This window comes from Brachionichthys hirsutus, chromosome 23, assembly GCF_040956055.1.
Source record: "Brachionichthys hirsutus isolate HB-005 chromosome 23, CSIRO-AGI_Bhir_v1, whole genome shotgun sequence".
In the NCBI taxonomy this organism is placed as follows: Eukaryota; Metazoa; Chordata; class Actinopteri; order Lophiiformes; family Brachionichthyidae; genus Brachionichthys; species Brachionichthys hirsutus.
The window spans coordinates 6,227,758-6,249,122 of record NC_090919.1 but is presented as its reverse complement, the minus strand read 5'-3'; the positions used below and the strand labels follow the sequence as shown (position 1 = coordinate 6,249,122).

Here is a 21,365-nt window from a genome sequence, read left to right as displayed (position 1 = left end):
GAGGACGATGCAAAGGACAGGGTGAAGTGGAGAACATTGATTTGCTGTGGAGACATCTCACGGGACAAGAAGACAGTACAGTAGTAGTACTTCCATGAAACTAATTGAAGGACTATGAATCTGCATATTGGTGGATACCTGTTGGTGGCAATGCCATGACTCCACCCATCTCTGTTGATTAGTGCTTGTCTTAAAATAGCATTTTATTATTTATTCATTATGCTATTAGCAAAATACTAAAAATTCCCACACAGTTCAGGACAGGATGACCATAGAATATACAGAATCTTTGGCCAGTTACCTGTAGGCCAACCCTGATCCTCTTTGTGAGAGCCCCATCTGGAAAAACTGCCTGCACTTGGGGCACAACAGTGCTGCTCAGGACGCCACCTTCAGGACCAATCAGGTTACTGTCTTGCTTGGTGCGTGACACCACAGCGAAGTACTGTGGGAAGTCTCTTGTGATGATTCGACAAATGCGCTTCTTCTCCAACTCCTCCGGCGTGTCCAGTTCTGCAGAAACGGAGGGACGTCAGGGACAACAACGGAATACCAAGATGTTAATCTACACTTTCACACTAATGTCAGTGCAGAAGAGACTTACCCTCATCCATGCCGTTGAGTATCCGGTTGAGTTCCTCTGGAGTGTGTTCGCAGTGATGCTCCTTCCAGCTCTCTCCAGTCTCACTCCTCAGGATCACCAGCTCCCTCTCCTTCCCCCGTAGGGCAGCAAAGTGTGGAATCTCCACAATCACAGGACTAGAGGACAGGCGGTATGAGTATTTATGATTTAGGTATCACATCCCAACTTTAGCATCTTGTGATTAAGGCGTACGCCAGCAACCACATGTCCGTCCACGAGGAGCTGCATGTCTTGCACATACAAAGGTAAAAGCATGTTTGATAGAGATGTAGAGTGTAGAACAGGCATGGGCAAACTACGGCACGGGGGCCATATATGGCCCGTTGGGCTTTTTAATCCGGCCCGCCGAACTTGTCCAAATTATATCATTCAATTATATTTTATTATAATTAAACCTCATTCATTTTACCTTTTCCCTGTAACGCTACCTGTAAAAGGCTAAATCCTTTCATGTAATGGCTTTTACATGTCATTTATATTAGCTCACACACTACATTCATTAACCTCCTTCAGAAAAATGTTGAACTCATCTATGCACATTATATACATGTATAAGCGGCATGCAGCACAACAGGACAGAAACACACAAAAATAGAATCCAGGTTAAATACTTTCATGTGATATTTACTGGGTTCTTTGGCCTCACAGTACTCTGTATTTAAAAGGTTTGCTGGTGGCAGTCAAAATTATTATTATATTTAAAATAGTATATTGATATATATATATATATATATATACACACACACACTTTATATTTGTGTACTAAAATACAAAATGTAAAATTTTTAAATAGTATATATATATATATATATATATATATATATATATATATATATTCAGTATACACACACACACACTTTATATTTGTGTACTAAAATACAAAATGTACAATTTTTACTGAGCCACACCAACATTTCTGGGAAATTATTCAAATTCACATGGCATGGAAAAAACAAGTGGAATTCCATAGAATTTACGGAAGTATTACGTTCCATGCTCAGAGGCCATAAAACCAAATATATTTCACACAAAAATTGTTTAAGCAGGAAGCTTAAGTCAGAAACAGAAACGGTCAAGTGGAAAACAGGGAATTCATAAAAAGACAGCAAACTAAAGGCAAACATCTAGATGGGTAGCAGATGATGACACTCGAGTGCGAGCAAGACAACACAACAAAATAACAGGAAATGACATCCATGGAATGTTTCATATAAAGAATCAAGGATTTCTTCCGCCCTACCCGATGAATTTTGTCCCCGGCGGGCCGAGCTGCAGGATTCTGCTAACCAGACTCTCGCCCTCATTAAGAGGTGGAGGAGCAGTGGGGAGGTGGAGTTTACTGCGTGAGCGTCCAAGCGCAGCAGTAAGAAGAAAGAAAGCACACGTAAAGCTCTGGTGGGCTGCAACAAAGGAACCCCGGGGACTGATTCCAGGTGAGCCGATCAATACCAGCAGCAATCTTAAATTCACGTCTAGAAATGGGGCAAAGCCAAAGAATTTAAATGAGCAGTTATATGGAACAAATTCAAACAAAAACCACTGCAAACTCTTTCAGTGACATCATCATTAGGATATTTTGTGATTCTTTGCCTTATTTCATTTTTTTGTCAGCTTTATGTAGTCACAGCTGCATTTATTTCATGAAGCTACTTTTGTTTTTTGGATTGTAAAATCTTTGTGGATTTAATGGAGCTTGGAGTATTGTAATATTATATTTACACTGTAAAAGTAAAGTTATAAAGGATTTTATTAAATTAAATACTGCTATAGTTACTGTAAATTATACTGACTTTCAATAAACCTTTACTGTGAAAAATCCAGATGAAATAAGACTAAAATGTAATAAATTAGTGTGTTGAATTACTTCCTGTCAAACATTGAATTTTGTCTGTATTTACCCATATAATTATATCTAAACAAGTATATTATTAGCTACATGACTTTGTACTTATAATACAATCCCAATAATTATATTAATTAATTCATATTTGACACAAAGTTCTGCAGAGTGGAAGAAAATGTTATTGGCTGAATCCTCTTAATGATAATAACATATTTCATTGCATGCGTCTTTCTCAGGTCGCTTCTCCGACAGTACATCATTTCCAATTTGATCAGCAGAAGGGAGAATTTGAGGCCACATCTCAATGGTGCGACGTTGTTTGTTTTTTCATTCCGGCTGAAAAAGTTCGACGTGAAAGAAAACGAGACATGCTGCGGCGCTAACGTTCAAAGTTCTCTGCAGCGGAGCGGAAGCAAGAGCAAGTTTTAGTAAGCAGAGGCAGAGGATAAATGAATCTGAAAGGAAAAGGGCAGCAAGGGATCGGCACCTTGTGTCAGTGGGTTAAATGCACAGCGAGTTAATCTCATCTCAAACTGAAGGAACAATTCACAGAAAAATGGACATTTCATAATCTGCGCTCCCAATCTCATTTAAAAACAGACGTTTTCATTCCACATGTCTGGCGTTCCACAGGAGAACCGCATTCCTCTTTGCAACAGAACAAAGGTAAAGTTGATCAACTGAGAAACTAAAGAACTTAAACTGAGGAGTGAGTATTTAATTTAACGCAGATAAACATTTGGCCTTAATAGAGCCGCTGGTCGTGACACTTGTGACCACCTCTTCGTCCCGTCCATCATCATCATCATGATTTCCCAAGCCTTACCCGAGGAACTGCGCTCCAGACGGCCCCACCTCGATGAGCCTGCTGGCCAGGCCCTCGCCCTCCACCATTGGGGGCATGGTGGCCAGACGGTGTCTCTTCACCAGCCGGCACGTCACCCGGGTGGGAGCGCTGCACTTCCTGGGTGGAATGATGATGCGGAGGCCATTGTGCCGGCAGCCGCACATGGCTCCGCCCCTGGCGTCCACCATGAAGCTGACCAGAAAGCTGAGGCAGAGGAGGAGGAAGAGGAGAGGAGGGTTTACCATGAATCAAAGACATCGTCAGTCATCACGTGATGAGAACATGGACGCCGAGAGCAAGTGATGCAGTAACACCATCGGAGGGTCAGAGGTTCAGATGCCCCGCCCACGTCTGATGGCTGAAACCTGGGTGGGCGTGTTCTGAATAAATGCTCAATTATTTGCTTTCAATGCTATCCTTCAGATGTATTTTTCTTTGATCAGTTCTGATTTCAATCAACAACCTGATCATCTGCATCGTCTCCATGACAACTAATGGAGACAGGGAGGGGGGGGGGGTCGCTTCAGGGCAAATGAGCGGGTGTCCATTTTCTCAGCACTGCATCAATATAACATATCGATCAATAATCAGTAGTTCTGAGTCCATGAAGAGGATGATACTGCATACATGTGGGGGGCGGGGCATGAGTGTGTGATGAGGTGGCGTGACACCCAGTTGTAATGAGCTCAAAGAGCACACAGCGGCCCCGTTCAGACCGGGCACTGACATCTGATCTGAGATCTGATCTGAGACCTGATCTGACATCTGATCTGAGATCTGATCTGAGACCTGATCTGACATCTGATCTGAGATCTGATCTGAGACCTGATCTGACATCTGATCTGAGATCTGATCTGAGACCTGATCTGACATCTGATCTGAGACCTGATCTGAGACCTGATCTGAGACCTGATCTGAGATCTGATCCGAGATCTGATCTGACATCTGATCTGATATCTGATCTGAGACCTGATCTGAGATCTGATCCGAGAGCTGATTTAAGACAAATTATCGCTTTTTAATCTTGCTATAATTTAGGCGACCATTAAAATGTGAAGCAATTTCTTTACTTGTGTTCAAACTAACTTTGTGTCGCGGTAACGTGCGACCCGCTTCGACTTACACCAGGTCTGAACGGGCCGATGTGAAAACACGTTATTCTGCACCAAAGTGTTAGAAGACACGAAGCTGAGCTCCACGCCTGAAACTCGCCCAAAACGGTTCACTTTGTTTCATTCTCTGGCGTGACGTGCTCAGGTTAGCGCAAACACACAATTCACATGGATGAAGTCAACAAACATGTCCTCCACTTCCACCGCCTCATTGGTCCACAGGTTTGTTTGCTTTCCTTAACCTGTGTCACATGACCAGCCGGATGCGACAGAAATCCGATTCAAATCGTTTCACACTTCTCAAAGGAGAGGAATGAGGCGATGTCGGCTGAGGACGGCGACACGTACACCTCTCCACCCGGAGAGCACGGTGGTGGGGGGGGGAGGGGGTATGAAGATGAGGCGTGCGACGTAACCGAGGTGCAGACGGTCACCTGCTGTGGTCTCCATGATCAAGGCACGGAGAGGAATGGCTAAAGGCAGCAACCACACCGAAACAGAAAGGGATCAAAGGTCAAAGCAGAAATGATTCAGAGGAAGAAGAACCTGGAGAGGAAGAACGGAAAAGATCTGGAGAACACCGGAGCGGCGGGTCCACGTGGACACAGAGCGGTTCACGACAACGTCGATCTATGGAATGTGCAGAAGAGGTTATTTTAAATATTCTGTCCCGTCATGCTGGACTTTCCCCTTTAACGTTTAAAAGCTGTCGGGAGCCTCAAGATCAGAGTTCAGAGCTTCAGGTGAACCAATAAGCACGGCCCCATCCTGCATGTACAGACTCCGCCCACTCAGCATCCGTAGCCATCATCCATCATTCATCCATCCATCCATCTATCCATCATTCACCCATCCATCCATATCCCATCCATCATTCACCCATCCATCCATCCATCAATCGTATAATATCATGTAGAGGTATTACGGTATAATATTATGTAGAGGTATTACGGTATAATATTATGTAGAGGTATTACGGTATAATATTATGTAGAGGTATTACGGTATAATATCATGTAGCGGTATTATGGTATAATATCATGTAGAGGTATTATGGTATAATATCATGTAACGGTATTATGGTATAATATTATGTAGAGGTATTACGGTATAATATCATGTAGAGGTATTACGGCATAATATCATGCAGAGGTATTATGGTATAATATTATGTAGAGGTATTACGGTATAATATCATGTAGCGGTATTATGGTATAATATCATGTAGAGGTATTACGGTATAATATCATGTAGAGGTATTACGGCATAATATCATGCAGAGGTATTATGGTATAATATAATGTAGAGGTATTACGGTATGATATCATGTACAGGTATTATGGTATAATATTATGTAGAGGTATTACGGTATAATATCATGTAGCGGTATTATGGTATAATATCATGTAGAGGTATTACGGTATAATATCATGTAGAGGTATTACGGTATAATATCATGTAGCGGTATTATGGTATAATATCATGTAGAGGTATTACGGTATAATATCATGTAGAGGTATTACGGTATAATATCATGTAGAGGTATTACGGCATAATATCATGCAAAGGTATTATGGTATAATATAATGTAGAGGTATTACGGTATAATATCACCACTCCAAATGACACAAGAGAGAACCTCTTTGAAAGATACATGCTTTTCTATGTTTTCTGAAGAAATTATTTCATGCTTATTTCAATTCTACTTCTTCTGAGGAGTTAATAAAAGTGCATAAATTCAATAAATGATCATAAATGAAACTCAGTAGCAAATATAAGAACGTGAGAGACTGCCCTGTGATAATTAACTAAAATAAAGTACTTAAAGTTAGAGTTCTGCTCACATATTCATTCATTTGCATAAATATATATATATATATTCCAAAACAGTGCAGATTTGAACATTTGGATTCTCTGTGTGGCGATGAACTACCCCCCCCCCAGGCTGGCCGTACATACCCAGAGTGGATCGGGCTGGAGGACAACGCCACATTGTCCAGGTTCTCGGTGCCCCAGCTGAGACGGTACGAGTCCCTGTCATTTTCTCGGGCAAGGGACGAAACCTGGAAAACCAGGAAGCCGGATTACAGCATAATAATCCTAACTCCTATTACAGTTCTGTTATAGAAACCCAACCACAGGATGACGTTTAGTACTCAGCGTACTTAGTACTCCGATTATAAGTCACAGGTCACACTCAGTGACGGTAACCATGGCGATCTGTACCTGGTGATAGGTGAGCATCTCGTCCATCATGCCTCCGTGTTTAGGCGAGTAGCAGCTGTGGTGGGGGGGTGTGAAGGTCCTGTCAGTGCTGGAGAAGAGAAGAGTGTAATAACTACTGTATAACAGATCTACAGCCACGCGAGCAGGTGTGTGTGTGTACGATAGCAGGCAGGAACTAACAGGTGAAGCTTCCTGTTGTCCTTCACCTTGATGTGATGATGATGCTGTGAGGAAGACTAGAAAGGGATCACTGCGGGACAGAGTGGGGGGGGGGGATGATTCTCTGGGGGTAATGAGAGGACAAAGTGCCAAGATTGTACTGCAAAATGTATTATTATTATGAGATATAAAGTCAATCCAGAAATATCTAATTGTAAAAAATAAATGTAAAAAAAAACCATAATTGAAAATGATCAGAACCTGCTGCAGATTCAAAACACTAACCTCAGCACTCGACTATGGAGGACAAGGGAGACCAGCAATGACACACACGCACACACACACACGAACTGGGCTAGTGTCAGTCGCCAGACAGAAACATTCTGACTTTGATGTCTTCTATGCCCAGGTTCTGATCAGGAGGCCGCCTCGGAGCAGACGACCACAAACACCAGACCCGTTTTCAAACGTCCACTGGGAGACAGAATGGAATGGTAGAAGTTGCGTTTCAGCCACCTGTCGGTGCGCGCCCCCTCCAGGCTGAAGCGGAGGTAGTTCATCCCATCCAGGTACTGTCCTGGCAGGGAGTCGTCCCCGAGCTCCCGGAGGTCCTCCGCCCTGAGGTACTCCCCTCCATCGCCTGTCATCGTGTCGTCGCCTGAGGCCAACAGAGAACGCAGGAAAACCAAAACCTTACAATTATATTTGATTATTATTGACCGGATAAATAAATACATGAAGAATCTGAATGTATGACTAGTATTTCTTTCCCATTTTCTTTCCTGTTTCTTTTTTTTTTTCTGGATACATGATTGTGTACCCTGCGGCTTGACAATACTGCAAAGTAAAACTACAGTGGAAACAAATCCAAATGTATGATTGTTTATCGCGATACCAACTTGTATTTTTCTTGACATTGTTGCACAGCTTTAGAGCTCTAATCTGCTGAAGGGAGTCATTTCAAAACATGCAGAATCTCTCCATTAATTTCGTTTTCCATAATTGGATTACAGGTGTTTTAGTTTTATGTTTTTTTTTTTTTAGATAAGTAAAATTCAAATGCATTTCAACCCTGCAGGTGGCACCAAAGGGTTCCCATCCTATTCCCCAATAACATGTACGCTTGGATAGAACCTGACATTTCTTCATCTTATTTAAACTACTCAATTATGTTCCTCTTGTAATATGATAAAAGTACTGAGCCTGGTGAGTACGCCTCCAAAATACTCCAAAGATATACCTTAACAGTGCCAGGGCATCTCTGGGTGACCAACCTGCAGGATTCTTGCTGTAGAAATGTTAACACCAACTTTGTGCAGTTAAAGACGAGATAGTTTAGAGGCAAAGATTTATAGTTTTGCAGCATTTCCTAATCGATCATTCAGGACCAACTTTGGATAAAGTGCTGACGTGGCTGCTTTTGCTGATTCTGGGATGCACCTTTTGCAAACGACTGAGCAGGATAAATGTCTTCAGTCTCCACCTTTGACATTTAGGGCAACAACTTCCAGCTTTAATTGTCTTTGCGCTACAACTAGTTAAAGCTCATTACTAAGTTGAGCTGAACAGGTGGTCCTGACCGAGTTTAAAGTTACCTTGAATTTCGACATTGATGTTAAATTTTTTTACCTGCAAAACGGTGTATATTTATGAAATAAAAAACTCACAAATAAAGTATTTGTGGTTAAATCTCATCTCACAATCACTGATGTTTGCACAAATGTCCTTGGTGATTTTTAGGGACGAGTTCTTTGATGGCAGAACTAGAGTCCCTGAAGCAGAAAACGAACAGGGGCTGTCCAAAAAGACAGATCAGCTCCTCCAACCCTGCTGCTGGATTAGTGTTGGCAGGCGTTGGACGTGACTCACCCTCCTCATCCGAGACGTCCAGCACTTCCGTCATGGTCTCCGGAACGTTCAACTTGTGCTTCTCTGTCACCGTCTGGCAGCAAGAGAGGAAACAGATCCCGTAAAGCTCAGTTCACACGCCGATCAGTTTCCTGTTCTGGATGTAGGCCTGGCTGAACACCAGTGGAATGCAATAATACACCGCAGGCAGCACTGCAGCAAGCCAGCAAAACGAGTAAACAAGCAGCTAAACAAGTAAACAAGCAGATAATGCTCAGCCTTCCTGACAAGCGGACAGGGCGTTGGTTTTTCTGCTGCCGCTGGATTCAAGTATACTGAGCGGCATTTCTTGATATGAATTGAACTTTTGTAAAGAATCTACAAAAATGGGTTGATGCATTTTATTTGTTATCAAAATGACAATAAATTTTGTTTAGAGAAGAAGATGGATGTATTTTCTTTTTTGTGTGTGTAAAGCTGGTGTCAATGCTAGACAAGTGCACTTTAGTGAAGTTCAAAATAAAAGCATTTCCTGTTAACATTATGAAATAATGCTAACAATAATTTAATAAATGGTATTACTCATTTATCCAGTGCAAATATTGCAAATAGAATATTTTTAACATCAAATTTACCGCAGACGTCCATTAAACAATAGGAAAATGTTAAAGGATGTATATTTCATCAGATACAGGCTAAATTTAAGGGAGAAAAGAGTAAAACATTTAGATAAAAGATTTTTGACAACACTGTTTGGGTAGGATCTCAGAAACTATTAAAAATGACCAAAACATTTGAAAGAAAATGTTTAGCTCGCATTAGCCACCAGTTGCTAGCACTACAGCAGCCGGCGGGTGACTTACTGTTGTCGTGGTGACGATCTCCTCCGTAACGACCCTCAGCGTGTCCACCACAGAGATGTACCCCAGCCTCCGAGCAATGCCCAGAGCGGTGTTCCCGTTCTGGAAGGACGAGAAAGGGGTGAGGGCGTGCGTGTTTACGGACAAGTGTGTGTCCGTGTACGAGTGTGTGTGCACGTACCACCGTGACGGCATTGGGCTTGGCGCCGTTTTGCAGCAGTACGTTAATGATGTGTGTGTTTCCCTGCTGAGCTGCCTGGTGAAGGGGAGTGTATCCATTCTGCGACAGGAGAACGTACGGCAGGAGAAATTGATCAAGAAAATATTAATTTATTAGGACATATTGATTTGATATTTTAAATTATAGTGAGGTAAAAATTTCTGCCACCTCGACACGAATACTGGATTTTGATTTTGTTAACAAGTTGAATCGTTCTTGCATATATCATATTTGTATTGTATACATCTGATTTGTATTATTATAGTAGGTTTGTTTTACAAAGAAGAAAGTAAATGGTTATAAATATAAATATATATAAATATACAGTTACAACCAACCGTAGGTTGTGACTGAAACATCAGTGAGATAGGAAAGGTATTAATTATTCTTATTGATGCTGATAAATAGTTCTGTGAATTAAAATTCAAGTGGTTTTGGCATATCTGTAATATAAAGCTTTACACTTTATATATTAACTTGTTTAAATGCAGTAAGATACACACTTTGTGACATCACTTCCCCCATCATTGGTAATAATGAGAAAGAGTCAAGTATAAATCGTAACATGAATATACATTTTTATGCTACAAAATGCCTTCAATATATTTTTCAAATATAATGAACAATAATACATCTTAGAAATAAACTAGTGAATAATAAATGTGACGCCTTATAACCTCTGCTTTAGATTCGCTACCTTGGTCTTGGCATTGACACTGGCTCCATGCTGAAGCAGGAAGTTGACCATCTTTGCATTGCCATAGTGACACGCTACGATGAGCGGGGTGTATCCCAACTGCAAAGCAATGAAAACATGTTCTGATTCAGCATAACTATTGTTACCACATCAAACCTGTCACTATTGTTAACACATCAAAGCAATCACTATTGTTACCACATCAGAGCTATTTGATTCCATTCTTGTGCACATATCTCCTTGTTTTAAAATTGCTTATGTAAAGATTTTGGATTTTGTTTGATGTTCTTTTGTGTGCCTTAACCCGCGAGCCTTCAAAGAATTTCGTTATGTTAGCATAATGACAATAAAGAATCTTGAAACAGAAACAGAAAGTTTAGAGAAAGAGAGAAAGAAATTGTCATTGACGACGATCCCAGCAGGAGAGGTTGATTTTAACAATATTAAACCGTAAATAGTGTGGAACCGTGGGGCTGCTCTTACTTTGGTCTGCTGGTCGAGGTTGGCGCCATTTCTGGCTAGGATCTCCCCAACAGCGACCTTATCCTCCTGGGCAGCCAGATGGAGCGCAGACAGGCCGCTCTGCATGAAGAACACACCGTCAGCTCAAAAAACCGTAGACGATGCCAAGATACTTGAAGCCAAATTGTCCGTAGCTGTGAGCGTGAATAATTGTTCATCTTTTGCGTGGCCCTGCAATGAGCTGGCGTCTCATCCGGGGTGTGCCACACCTCTCGCCCATAGCCAGCTGACACAGGCTTCAGCAGACCCACAACGCGGATCAGCAGCTGAAGATTAATGAATGGAAGTCGGATGCTGCAAAATAAATACCAGGAAGAAACACGTTCCCGTGTGATTTCACGGTGGGGTCGTCCTGCTCTGTCAATAAGAGAAACTATCACGAGTTTGATTTTGAATGATTCTGAATGTTTGCCTGTCCGTTTGATTGACAGCCTTATTGATCGCTGACAGTGACTTCAAGTGCAATCTAGTTCTGCTGCCTGTGATACAGTGACGTGTATCACATCATAGTGCAGTGTATGAGGGGGCAGTGTGTGTCCAATACTGGCCACCAGGGGGCAGATAGTGTACCTTTAATTTAGAGCAGCAAACAAAGGAACCTTGTAAACACAATTGTTGTGCATTCATATCATGTTTCAAAGCATCTTAAAATGTCATAATAAATATGAATACCTGAAGCCTCACCAGGTTTGAGCTTACCTTAGTTTGGACGTTGCTCTGGGCTCCCTTGCTCATCAGCAGAGCAGCCATGCCTGCGTGCCCCTCCTGGGAGGCCAGATGGAGGGGGGCGACGCCCTGCTTGGTCAGGACGGTGGTCTCGGCTCCGTACTGCAGCAGCACCCCGGCAATGTCCGTCTGGTTCTTCTTAGCGGCGATGTGGAGAGGAGTGTAGCCGTTCTGATTCATGGGGACAAGGTGAGACTGGAGTCAAGGGTCCATCATGACGGCATGAACTCCTCTTAACTCTTTGAGTGCCGTTGACGTCTGAAGACGTTTTTCTAACCCAAACTGCCAACCCTGCCTCTCTTCAATGGCCAATAACCCCGGAATGTAAAAGGGTAGGAACAACACTTTCTTTTCCTGATGAAAGAAGAGACTTTACTGCTTCCTTCGGTATGTTTGAGATATCTTTTAGTCAAACCGGAAAATATACAATCAAAGTCAAACAAAACTGCAACTTCTGCACACTTTGAAATCGGCTTTCAGACATTTGCAATGTCAAATTGTTCCTGAACGCTTCCCTCGATGACCTGAATGCTGCAGAAATACTGAACAAACGACTTCCAGGAAACTTGGTAGAAGCGTGGACCTCAGGCCAGAACAGAACCCACTGAACCTTTGCCTTCCCATGACCCCCCCCCCCCCAGCACAGGAGGACCGGGTCTTCTCTTCGGACTCTCACCTTGGCCGTGTTGTGGGGCGAGGCTCCTTTATCCAAAAGCAGGAGCGCCACCTTCTGGTTATCATAATGTGCGGCGACATGGAGCGGGGTGAGGCCGTTCTGTAAAAGATGGATGGTGAGTGTACATTGTTTGAGCAGCAGTTACTACAGCATCACGCACACGCACGCACGCACACACACACACACACACCGAATTAATTTCATTATGTGTCACTGCAGAAGCTTCTGCTTTATGTCTTCAGGAATAAATCATGGTTAAACATATAATAATCCTCTTAGACATCATCTCATAGATTGTAAAAATAGATTAACTGGCTTTTAATGTTTTCACCTCTGTTTTTTTTATTATTTTAAATTGTTTTATTTATTTTAGGATGCCAATTAACAACAGGCAAAGGGACCACCGATCAAAACTAGCTTTCCTGCTAACTCGAGTGCATTTACATCTGTCAAAATGTTGATTGATGTACATTGTCCCTTTTTTAAAAAATAAAGAATTGAATTGAAAAGTGAAGAACATAAATATAGAGTGCAAAACGTTTCATTTTGCGCTGGTACCTTTCCAGCAGCATCTGGTGGCGCGTGACGCTGCAGCAGAAGTTTGGCTACGTCGAGGCTTCCGTACTTCGATGCCACGTGAAGGGGAGTAAAACCTTTCTGTGGATCGAGATGAGGGATATTCAGAAATGCAGTTACATACATACTAACTCCATATCACTTTAATTTGCATCATTATAATGGTAATGTTTATTCAATACTGTGAAGCTTGGAAAAGTGCTTTTCATCCTCTATCAGCCCAAACAGCCACCAGAAGTTGTTCAGAACTATCACGCCACACTTTACAGTTCTGATTGTACCAACAGTCACTATTCAATATACCTGCACAGTCCCACATGGCCCTCGCCGATGCAATTCTATGCAACCTTCAACCACTGATATCAAATAGTCGTAACCTAAAGCAGCCAGCAGAGGGCGCACATTCACATTCTTCAACACAGGCGAGTCCCAGAGCTGAGACTATTGAGGAGACGATTGGTGGAGAGGAGAGAAGGTCTCCTTTCACGGAGACATGATGAGCCGAATGTTCTATTGATGGAGTCGGAGAACCACTGAAGTCTAATCAATGCAACATCCAAGCGTCGCCATTACCAGCATCCACATGTCTCCTCTGTGCCGGGATGGACTCAGGACGAAGCTGGTAAACAGAGGGATGAGGATAAAGCTCTGTGTTCAGGCTTCATGCGCAATTCAGAGGAATTACAGCCTCATCAATCATTCATCAGGAGGAAGCGGGTCAATCAGACACAGTAACATGTTCAGGTCTGCATGACTGTGCCCTGGATTCAGGACTCAGGACTCAGGACTCAGGACTCAGGATTCAGGACTCAGGACTCAGGATTCAGGACTCAGGACTCAGGACTCAGGATTCAGGATTCAGGATTCAGGATTCAGGACTCAGAATTCAGGACTCAGGATTCAGGATTCAGGACTCAGGACTCAGGACTCAGGATTCAGGATTCAGGATTCAGGACTCAGGACTCAGGACTCAGGATTCAGGACTCAGGATTCAGGATTCAGGATTCAGGACACGGGACTCAGGACTCAGGATTCAGGACTCAGGATTCAGGATTCAGGACTCAGGATTCAGGACTCAGGATTCAGGATTCAGGACTCAGGATTCAGGATTCAGGATTCAGGATTCAGGATTCAGGACTCAGGACTCAGGACTCAGGACTCAGGACTCAGGATTCAGGACTCAGGATTCAGGATTCAGGATTCAGGATTCAGGATTCAGGACTCAGGATTCAGGATTCAGGACTCAGGATTCAGGATTCAGGATTCAGGATTCAGGATTTGGGACTCGGGTTTCAGGATTCGGGACTCGGGATTCAGGACTCAGGACTCAGGACTCAGGACTCAGGATTCAGGACTCAGGATTCAGGATTCAGGATTCAGGACTCAGGATTCGGGACTCAGGATTCAAGACTCAGGATTCAGGATTCAGGACTCAGGACTCAGGATTCAGGACTCAGGATTCAGGATTCAGGATTCAGGACACAGGACTCAGGACTCAGGATTCAGGACTCAGGATTCAGGATTCAGGACTCAGGATTCAGGACTCAGGACTCAGGATTCAGGATTCAGGACTCAGGATTCAGGATTCAGGATTCAGGATTCAGGACTCAGGACTCAGGACTCAGGACTCAGGACTCAGGATTCAGGATTCAGGACTCAGGATTCAGGATTCAGGATTCAGGATTCAGGATTCAGGACTCAGGATTCAGGATTCAGGACTCAGGATTCAGGATTCAGGATTCAGGATTCAGGATTTGGGACTCGGGTTTCAGGATTCGGGACTCGGGATTCAGGACTCAGGACTCAGGACTCAGGATTCAGGACTCAGGATTCAGGATTCAGGATTCAGGACTCAGGATTCGGGACTCAGGATTCAAGACTCAGGATTCAGGATTGAGGACTCAGGATTCAGGACTCAGGATTCAGGATTCAGAACTCAGGATTCAGGATTCAGGATTCAGGATTCAGGACTCAGGATTCAGGACTCAGGACTCAGGACTCAGGATTCAGGATTCAGGACTCAGGATTCAGGATTCAGGATTCAGGACTCAGGATTCAGGATTTGGGACTCAGGATTCAGGACTCAGGATTTTCTCTGTTTATCTTTTTTCTTTATCTAAACTGCTGTTTTTGGTGAAAACAGCCTCTGTTCAACAGTCCATAACTCCAGAACAGAAAAGACTTTCGTCTTTCGCGTGGTCATTTCTGTGATTTCTAGAGCCATATAAAACAATATTCTGTTGGTCTTGAAATATTGCTCAAAATGCTGGCAGTGAATGAGTTAAAAGTATGATCTGATCTGCTCCTAAGTCTCAACGGCGTCATCAGCCACCACCGTCAGTGTCGAGCAGTTTCACCTCAATGACAGCCTCGCTGCAGAAAAGTGGCGAGCGCATCTCGACCCACCTTGGTGGCCAGTGAGTGTGAAGCGCCCGCCTCCAGCAGGACGGACGCCGTCTCCACTTGTCCCTCTCTGGCAGCGATGTGGAGGGGGGTGTAGCCGTTGGTCGTGGCAGCATCCGGGTGAGCCATGTGCTGAAGCAGCAGCTGGACGATCTCTGTCTTCCCCAGGCGGGACGCAATGTGTAGGGGCGTCTGGTCCTCCTAAAGACAACGCAGCGGAAGACGTCACGTCTCGAGAAGAAGAAGAAGACAAGGGGCTTTGTTCTCCTTGCGTCACGGTCGTGTCAGAGTCTCACCCGCGCCCTGGCGTCCACCATTGCGCCGTTTCTTAGCAGACATCTGACCACCTCCACCTGCCCTGCCCGGGCTGCCATGTGCAACGCCGTTTCTCCCCGCTGTGCACAAAACACACAACATCTGGGTCAGCCGAGCCAAGACACGAACAGCGGCTTGCTGTTACATCCAGAGGGGGTTCGTCCAGCGACCGACAGGTCAGCAGTTTGAATCCCACAAGACACTGAACCCCAAATTCAATTGAACGTAGAGACTCACAATATTGCTGACATCAGGCGAAGCTCCGTTTTGCAGCAACAACAGGACGATGTTCAGGTGACCCATGAAGGCCGCTACGTGTATGGGGGTCAGTCCAGACTGGGCACAGGACAGAAAGCAGCAAAGGTTAAAGAAACAAAATGGCTGCACCAGAAGAGCGCTATCATGTTAGCGTTTAATACGTTCCACTCCCGTTAGCCTCGATGTGCTAACAGTGTCGCCAGCGGGGCGTCCTGTACCTCTGTAATGGCCTGGATAGAGGCGCCGTATTTCACCAGCAGCTCCATCACCTTCACGCGGTTCTTCTTGCACGCGATGTGCAGCGGCGTGAAGCCGTTCTGTCAGGGAGACGCCAGCAAACGCACGTAAAGAACAAGCCTTAAATCCCAATCGTTCTGCCTCGGCATCGTACCAGCGCCCTGGCGTTGGGGTTGGCCCGCTTGTCCAGCAGCAGCTTGGTGACCCGATAGTGACCGCAGTGAGCCGCCACGTGCAGCGCCGTCAGGTAATCCAGCGTGACATCATCGACCGGCGCCGCGTGCTGCAGGAGGTGTTTGACACATTCCACGTGGTCGCCCTGCGCCGCCATGTGGAGCGGAGACAGCCCATTCTGAAAGGTGGGGAGACGATTGAAGGGGGGGGGGGGGTGTGTGTTCTGTTTCGACGAGCTGGCGTCTCATCCGGGGTGTGCCCCAGCTTGATGCTGGTGTAAATGCAGAACGTGAAACGGACGCAACGTCACGTGACGCACCTTTGTCCTGGCCAAAAGGGGCGCCCCTCTCTCCAGCAGTAGTCCCACAGAGGTGTCATGTCCGCTCCGAGCCGCACAGTGAAGGGGGGTCAGGCCGTCCTGCAGGAAGAACAACGGGACGTCACCTCCGATCCGCTGCCCTCCGAACGCAGCCGGCTGGCGTTCGTGTGGCCGCAGTCAAACATCGCCATTAACTAGTCTAATTAAGATAACGCCAGGCAAGGCGGCCCAGTGGGCTGCGGCCTTTAATCCACCTTTAATCCGTTCCCATCTGGAGCAGCTGGATGTGACGGTCGGGACGAACGAACCCACCAGAGTCCCGCTCGGTTCGGCTCCGTCACACTTACTCTTGTTTTGGCGTCAATCTGAGAGCCTCGGTCCAACAGCAGGCCGACCATGTTCGTGTTGCCCCGCTTGGAGGCTACATGTAGAGGAGTAATCCCGTTCTGCAGAAACACACACACAAACACACACACACACACTTTAAGTCACATGCATTGTGTCTTTGTCAAGAAAAGAAAATACACTAAATGTAAAATAAAAGAATTTAAATGACTGAGTGAAGGACTTTCCATATCGGAATGAGAATCCACCGGAGAGAATGTTTTAGGAAATCATTGAAAGGAATTTCAACAATTAAATATGCTATATCTTATGCTATGTGTGGCTCCAAGGGCGGGGCCAGCTGACATCTTATTTGCCCCTGAAGTACCTTTGTCCTTGTTTTGGGACACAACTTGTCTGTTTTGTTCGTGATGGAAACATTAATCAATGGAATAATTTGTGTGGTTTTCGTTTCTTCAAATAATTTAATGGATTACATAATTAGAAAAGAAAAGTCTTATTTGTACTATTTTCTGAGGATTACATTCTCTAAAACCCGAATTTAAAATCTCTGTCGCCTCCCAGATAGCAATTCCATGAAGAAATGCGTCTTCCTTCCTTCCTCTGTTTCAGAGTGCAGAGAAAATAGCTATATTTATCCACCCAGGTCACATGGCTAAAAATAGATTTGTGTCATATATTGATTAAAGGGTGGGGGGGGGCATGCTCGGCTGCATCAGCTGGAGCTAAAGCCAGGAAGAGATGCCGGGCCTTTTCACAGCCAGAGCTTGGAGAGTCTTTATTTTGGCTGGTGGCCCGCAGTGGCAACGCTGTGTGTAACACACACACACATGATTCCCGCAGCAAGGACACACAAATCCTCTGAAACAGCAGAGAGAGCTCAGCAGAGACGTTACTGATCGCTGTAATGGTGAATGCACAAAGTTACCCTCGCCGTGAAGTCGACGGCTGCCCCCCGGTTCAGCAGGAGCGTGGCCACGTTGGCGTTGCCATAGTGGGCAGCGATGTGCAGCGGCGTGAAGCCACTCTGGAGGACGGGCAGGGAGGAAACAGACAAAAAGAGGAGCGGCGAGATGAGAGGCGGGGCTTCGTTTGAGCTCCTGGAACCTTCAACCTTCCCAGCATGCAGCAGTTGCATCACCAATCACAGGTAAACAAAAAACAAAAATATAAGCACCGAAAAGCACAGGAATGAATGAGAATATGTAGGGAAACAGGCCACGTCCATGCAGGTCATGAGCTGAAAAAAGGAAGGAGGAGCCCCCCCCCCCCCCCCCCCAAGCTTCAAATGAAAAGAGAAAAACAGAACAAATAGATGCACACAGACAGCCATTGAGCTAAAGACAGACAGATCCCCAAATAAACAGCACTAAAAGCAAAATCATAAAGTCGGAGGCTCCGTTTGTGATCAACACCAAAGTGCACGAAGTTAACGTGATGAAGGAAGTCGAGTTAGCGATGAGAGATGCACCAAGGGAGAGATTGCAGTGCAGGTGGGAGGGGGTGTGAAATTCGTGCCTTACCTTGCCATTCTGTAAGCGGGGTCCGATTTTATGTGAAAGAGTCGTTTACAAAAGTGTGAAGAATAAAAGTGACTAACGTGATGGTATCAATCGTTTCACAGTCAGCTTAGGATGATGTCAGTTCAGGCAGCGTGGATGCGGCATGCGAGTTCACGCCCAATCCTGGGCCAAGCAGCTCACTGCTTCTGCAGCTGTCTGAGCTCCCCATGCTAACGGATTAGCGCTGGCTGCAAACGTTCTGCAGCAGCTACTCGAAGAGCTCGGGAGAGGAGCGTGCATGCATTTAGCATTTTAATATTAGTAAAGATTTTGTCACACATTATGGACACAAATCGACAATTTAAGTGCAATTTGATATATATATATATATACCGTATATGGAATTACGGTGTGCCGTTGCACTTATTTAGCTCTGATGTCATGCAAAATAACAGACAAATTCCAAGACAAACTAGTAAACAATGCGCCATCATAGCTGTTAAAATGCATCATAACAGTATTTACCGATTAAAAACCGCACAAGAGGAAAATGCAGCAAAGTCAGGAAATGATCGAGTCTAAATAAGCTTTCTGAGCCAAAATGAATAAATCACACATGAAAATCAAATCAAATAGAACAAATAGAATGAATAAAGAAAATGTAGCGCCAACGAAACAAAGAGGCAGAGCCGGGCCTTTCAGGTCAGCTGTGCAGGTTGGCCTCCGATTGGAGGAAACCTACAGAGCTGTGCAGAAATGAACTTTTTGTTTTTGCACCATGCAGTGACGTGGAAGTGATAAAATGAAGTTAGCAGGAAACACGGAGAAACAAAGAGACGGTGACTGTGGAGGATTAGCGTGTGTGTATACCTCAGTAGTCCTATTGACCATCATCTGAAGCAGGAGGAATGAGGGAGGGAAAGGTCAGTTCACCACAGCTTGGTAATCAGATTACTGCAGTAATACGGCGGCGTGGCTGCAGTCGGGCGTTTCCGATTGTGCAACTGTTCGACCCTTTGTCTCCTCAAAGCTTCATATGCGCGGTCAAAATAAAACATCTGTCATCTGTTGTTGCCATGGGAACAGCATCCACCCCTCTCGGAGGGCCGGTATAAGTTTGGCTGTAGCATTCGCCACGCTGCACGACGATTTAGGAATTGGAGCAGACGCAGCAGACGCAGCAGTAGCTTCCACTGACAGGACATTTCGACGACACTGGATCATGTGGTGTGACGTCACGCCGTCATTGGTCGAGGCCCGCGCTGCGTTCAGGCGCGTTTTAGCAGCTCAGAAACGTGCGACTCGATACGGTGATGCAGTCCGAGCATTATGTCCCTCATTATCATGAGCCGCTCACCTCAAAGTAAATACGTCTGGATGTATGAGCTCAGCGGCCACAGTAGTACACTAGTGCAGTAGTACGTACTACTGCACTAGTGTACTACTGCAAGTATTTAATATGCACATGAGATTGAGTGTATTGTCTGCCATTCCCATGTCTATGAAAGAGGAGCTTTAGGCGTTGGGGAAAACACCACAGGTGTGTGTGTGTGTGTGTGTGTGTGTGTGTGTAGGTGTGTGTGTGTGTGTGGGTGTGTGTGTGTAGGTGTGTGTGTAGGTGTGTGTGGGTGTGTGTGTGTGTGTCTGTGCTGCTGTGAACGTCACTGAAGTTTCCAGTAGCTGGACAGAAGTAATATTTCACATTCAGAATGACTTCCCTCCAGCCACGTCACTTCAACCTACTTATTTGTTATCATCCATCAGACACAATGTTTTAAGCTCCTTTCCCCACCGATGGTCTTTAACTAACCCCCCCGGTTGGAGAGACAGCAGCACACTCCATGCAGTGGACAGTGCTACACCGAGACACCGGGGCAGCGTGGTATAGGAGCGGGGGTGATGGGGGACGTAGTGAGAGAGGATAGAAGAAGAGGGAGACGCCGAGTTGGTGGCCGGACCAGGAGGGGGCGACAGGGATCGGGGTAAGAGAGATACGCAGATGGAAACACAAACACATACAGCTGTACAGGAAACGAACATCATTATTAATTTGTGTTTTGCGGGACCATATTTGTATCTGTTCAGGTTGGAATTGAGATTTGTTTCTAGCTGGATCCGATGGCAAGCAATCCCACCGACCCCGGCCAGAGTGGCCAGAAGCTGCTGGTCCAATTAGGGAATAACTAGTCAGAGGTTTCCCCACAGAGATCGGTGAACGAATGGGGCAAGACCTTTAGAAGGTGCAAATGAGTTTCTAAACGCTGTTTGACCTCGGATGATGGAGAAAAGCGGATACCTGTCAGAATCCGATCAGAGCCAGTCTAGATTAAACCTGATCTAAATCCCACACGGCTTCAGAGGACCTGTGGACTTCATGAACGTCCTCACCGCCACACAGCCTAGCCCTAGCATCACAGCAACCCCCGCCCACGCTAACCCCTTGGGGGGGTAAAATAGCCTCCGGGCGTACCTTTGACTGGACGTCGGCGTTGTGGTCGTTCTGCAGCAGCAGGGCGGCAGACTTGGTGTCGTCTTTGCGGGCAGCGATGTGCAGCGCAGGCAGGCGGACCTTCCCCTTCGTGTCATTTTCCAGCAGGACAGACACCACCTGGTTGTGGCCCTGCTGGAGGGCAATGGCCAGAGGGGTGAAGCCATCCTGGATCAAGGAGCACAGGCAGGAGAGGGGAAAAGATCCGGAAGCTTTAGCATCTAAGGGGGAAAATAATCATTGATCTTCCCTTAAAGGTGAACCTGGAGATGGACGTCCCTGTGTTTAGTCCTACAGCGCCACCTGGCCCCACCCAACGGGTCTATTTCTTTATCTATCCAGTGAAATATCTCCAGATATTCAAGTAGG

General features: G+C 45.2%; 1 protein-coding gene across 1 annotated transcript in view; it reads right to left on the bottom strand.

Annotated features, from left to right (window-relative positions):
- Positions 1-21,365, bottom strand: part of LOC137911779 (ankyrin-3-like) — a 91,557-nt gene that overhangs the window by 28,769 nt on the left and 41,423 nt on the right. The window contains exons 6-28 of the mRNA XM_068756163.1: positions 20,979-21,164; positions 17,935-18,033; positions 17,009-17,107; positions 16,662-16,760; positions 16,323-16,520; positions 16,150-16,248; positions 15,911-16,009; positions 15,655-15,753; positions 15,362-15,559; positions 12,938-13,036; positions 12,380-12,478; positions 11,677-11,874; positions 10,939-11,037; positions 10,456-10,554; positions 9,720-9,818; positions 9,542-9,640; positions 8,700-8,772; positions 7,347-7,488; positions 6,672-6,759; positions 6,405-6,508; positions 3,313-3,537; positions 605-759; positions 302-513 (exon numbers count right to left, since the gene is read on the bottom strand). Coding sequence (XP_068612264.1) covers positions 302-513; positions 605-759; positions 3,313-3,537; positions 6,405-6,508; positions 6,672-6,759; positions 7,347-7,488; positions 8,700-8,772; positions 9,542-9,640; positions 9,720-9,818; positions 10,456-10,554; positions 10,939-11,037; positions 11,677-11,874; positions 12,380-12,478; positions 12,938-13,036; positions 15,362-15,559; positions 15,655-15,753; positions 15,911-16,009; positions 16,150-16,248; positions 16,323-16,520; positions 16,662-16,760; positions 17,009-17,107; positions 17,935-18,033; positions 20,979-21,164 — 2,967 coding nt within the window. The remainder of the gene's footprint in view (positions 1-301; positions 514-604; positions 760-3,312; positions 3,538-6,404; positions 6,509-6,671; positions 6,760-7,346; positions 7,489-8,699; positions 8,773-9,541; positions 9,641-9,719; positions 9,819-10,455; positions 10,555-10,938; positions 11,038-11,676; positions 11,875-12,379; positions 12,479-12,937; positions 13,037-15,361; positions 15,560-15,654; positions 15,754-15,910; positions 16,010-16,149; positions 16,249-16,322; positions 16,521-16,661; positions 16,761-17,008; positions 17,108-17,934; positions 18,034-20,978; positions 21,165-21,365) is intronic.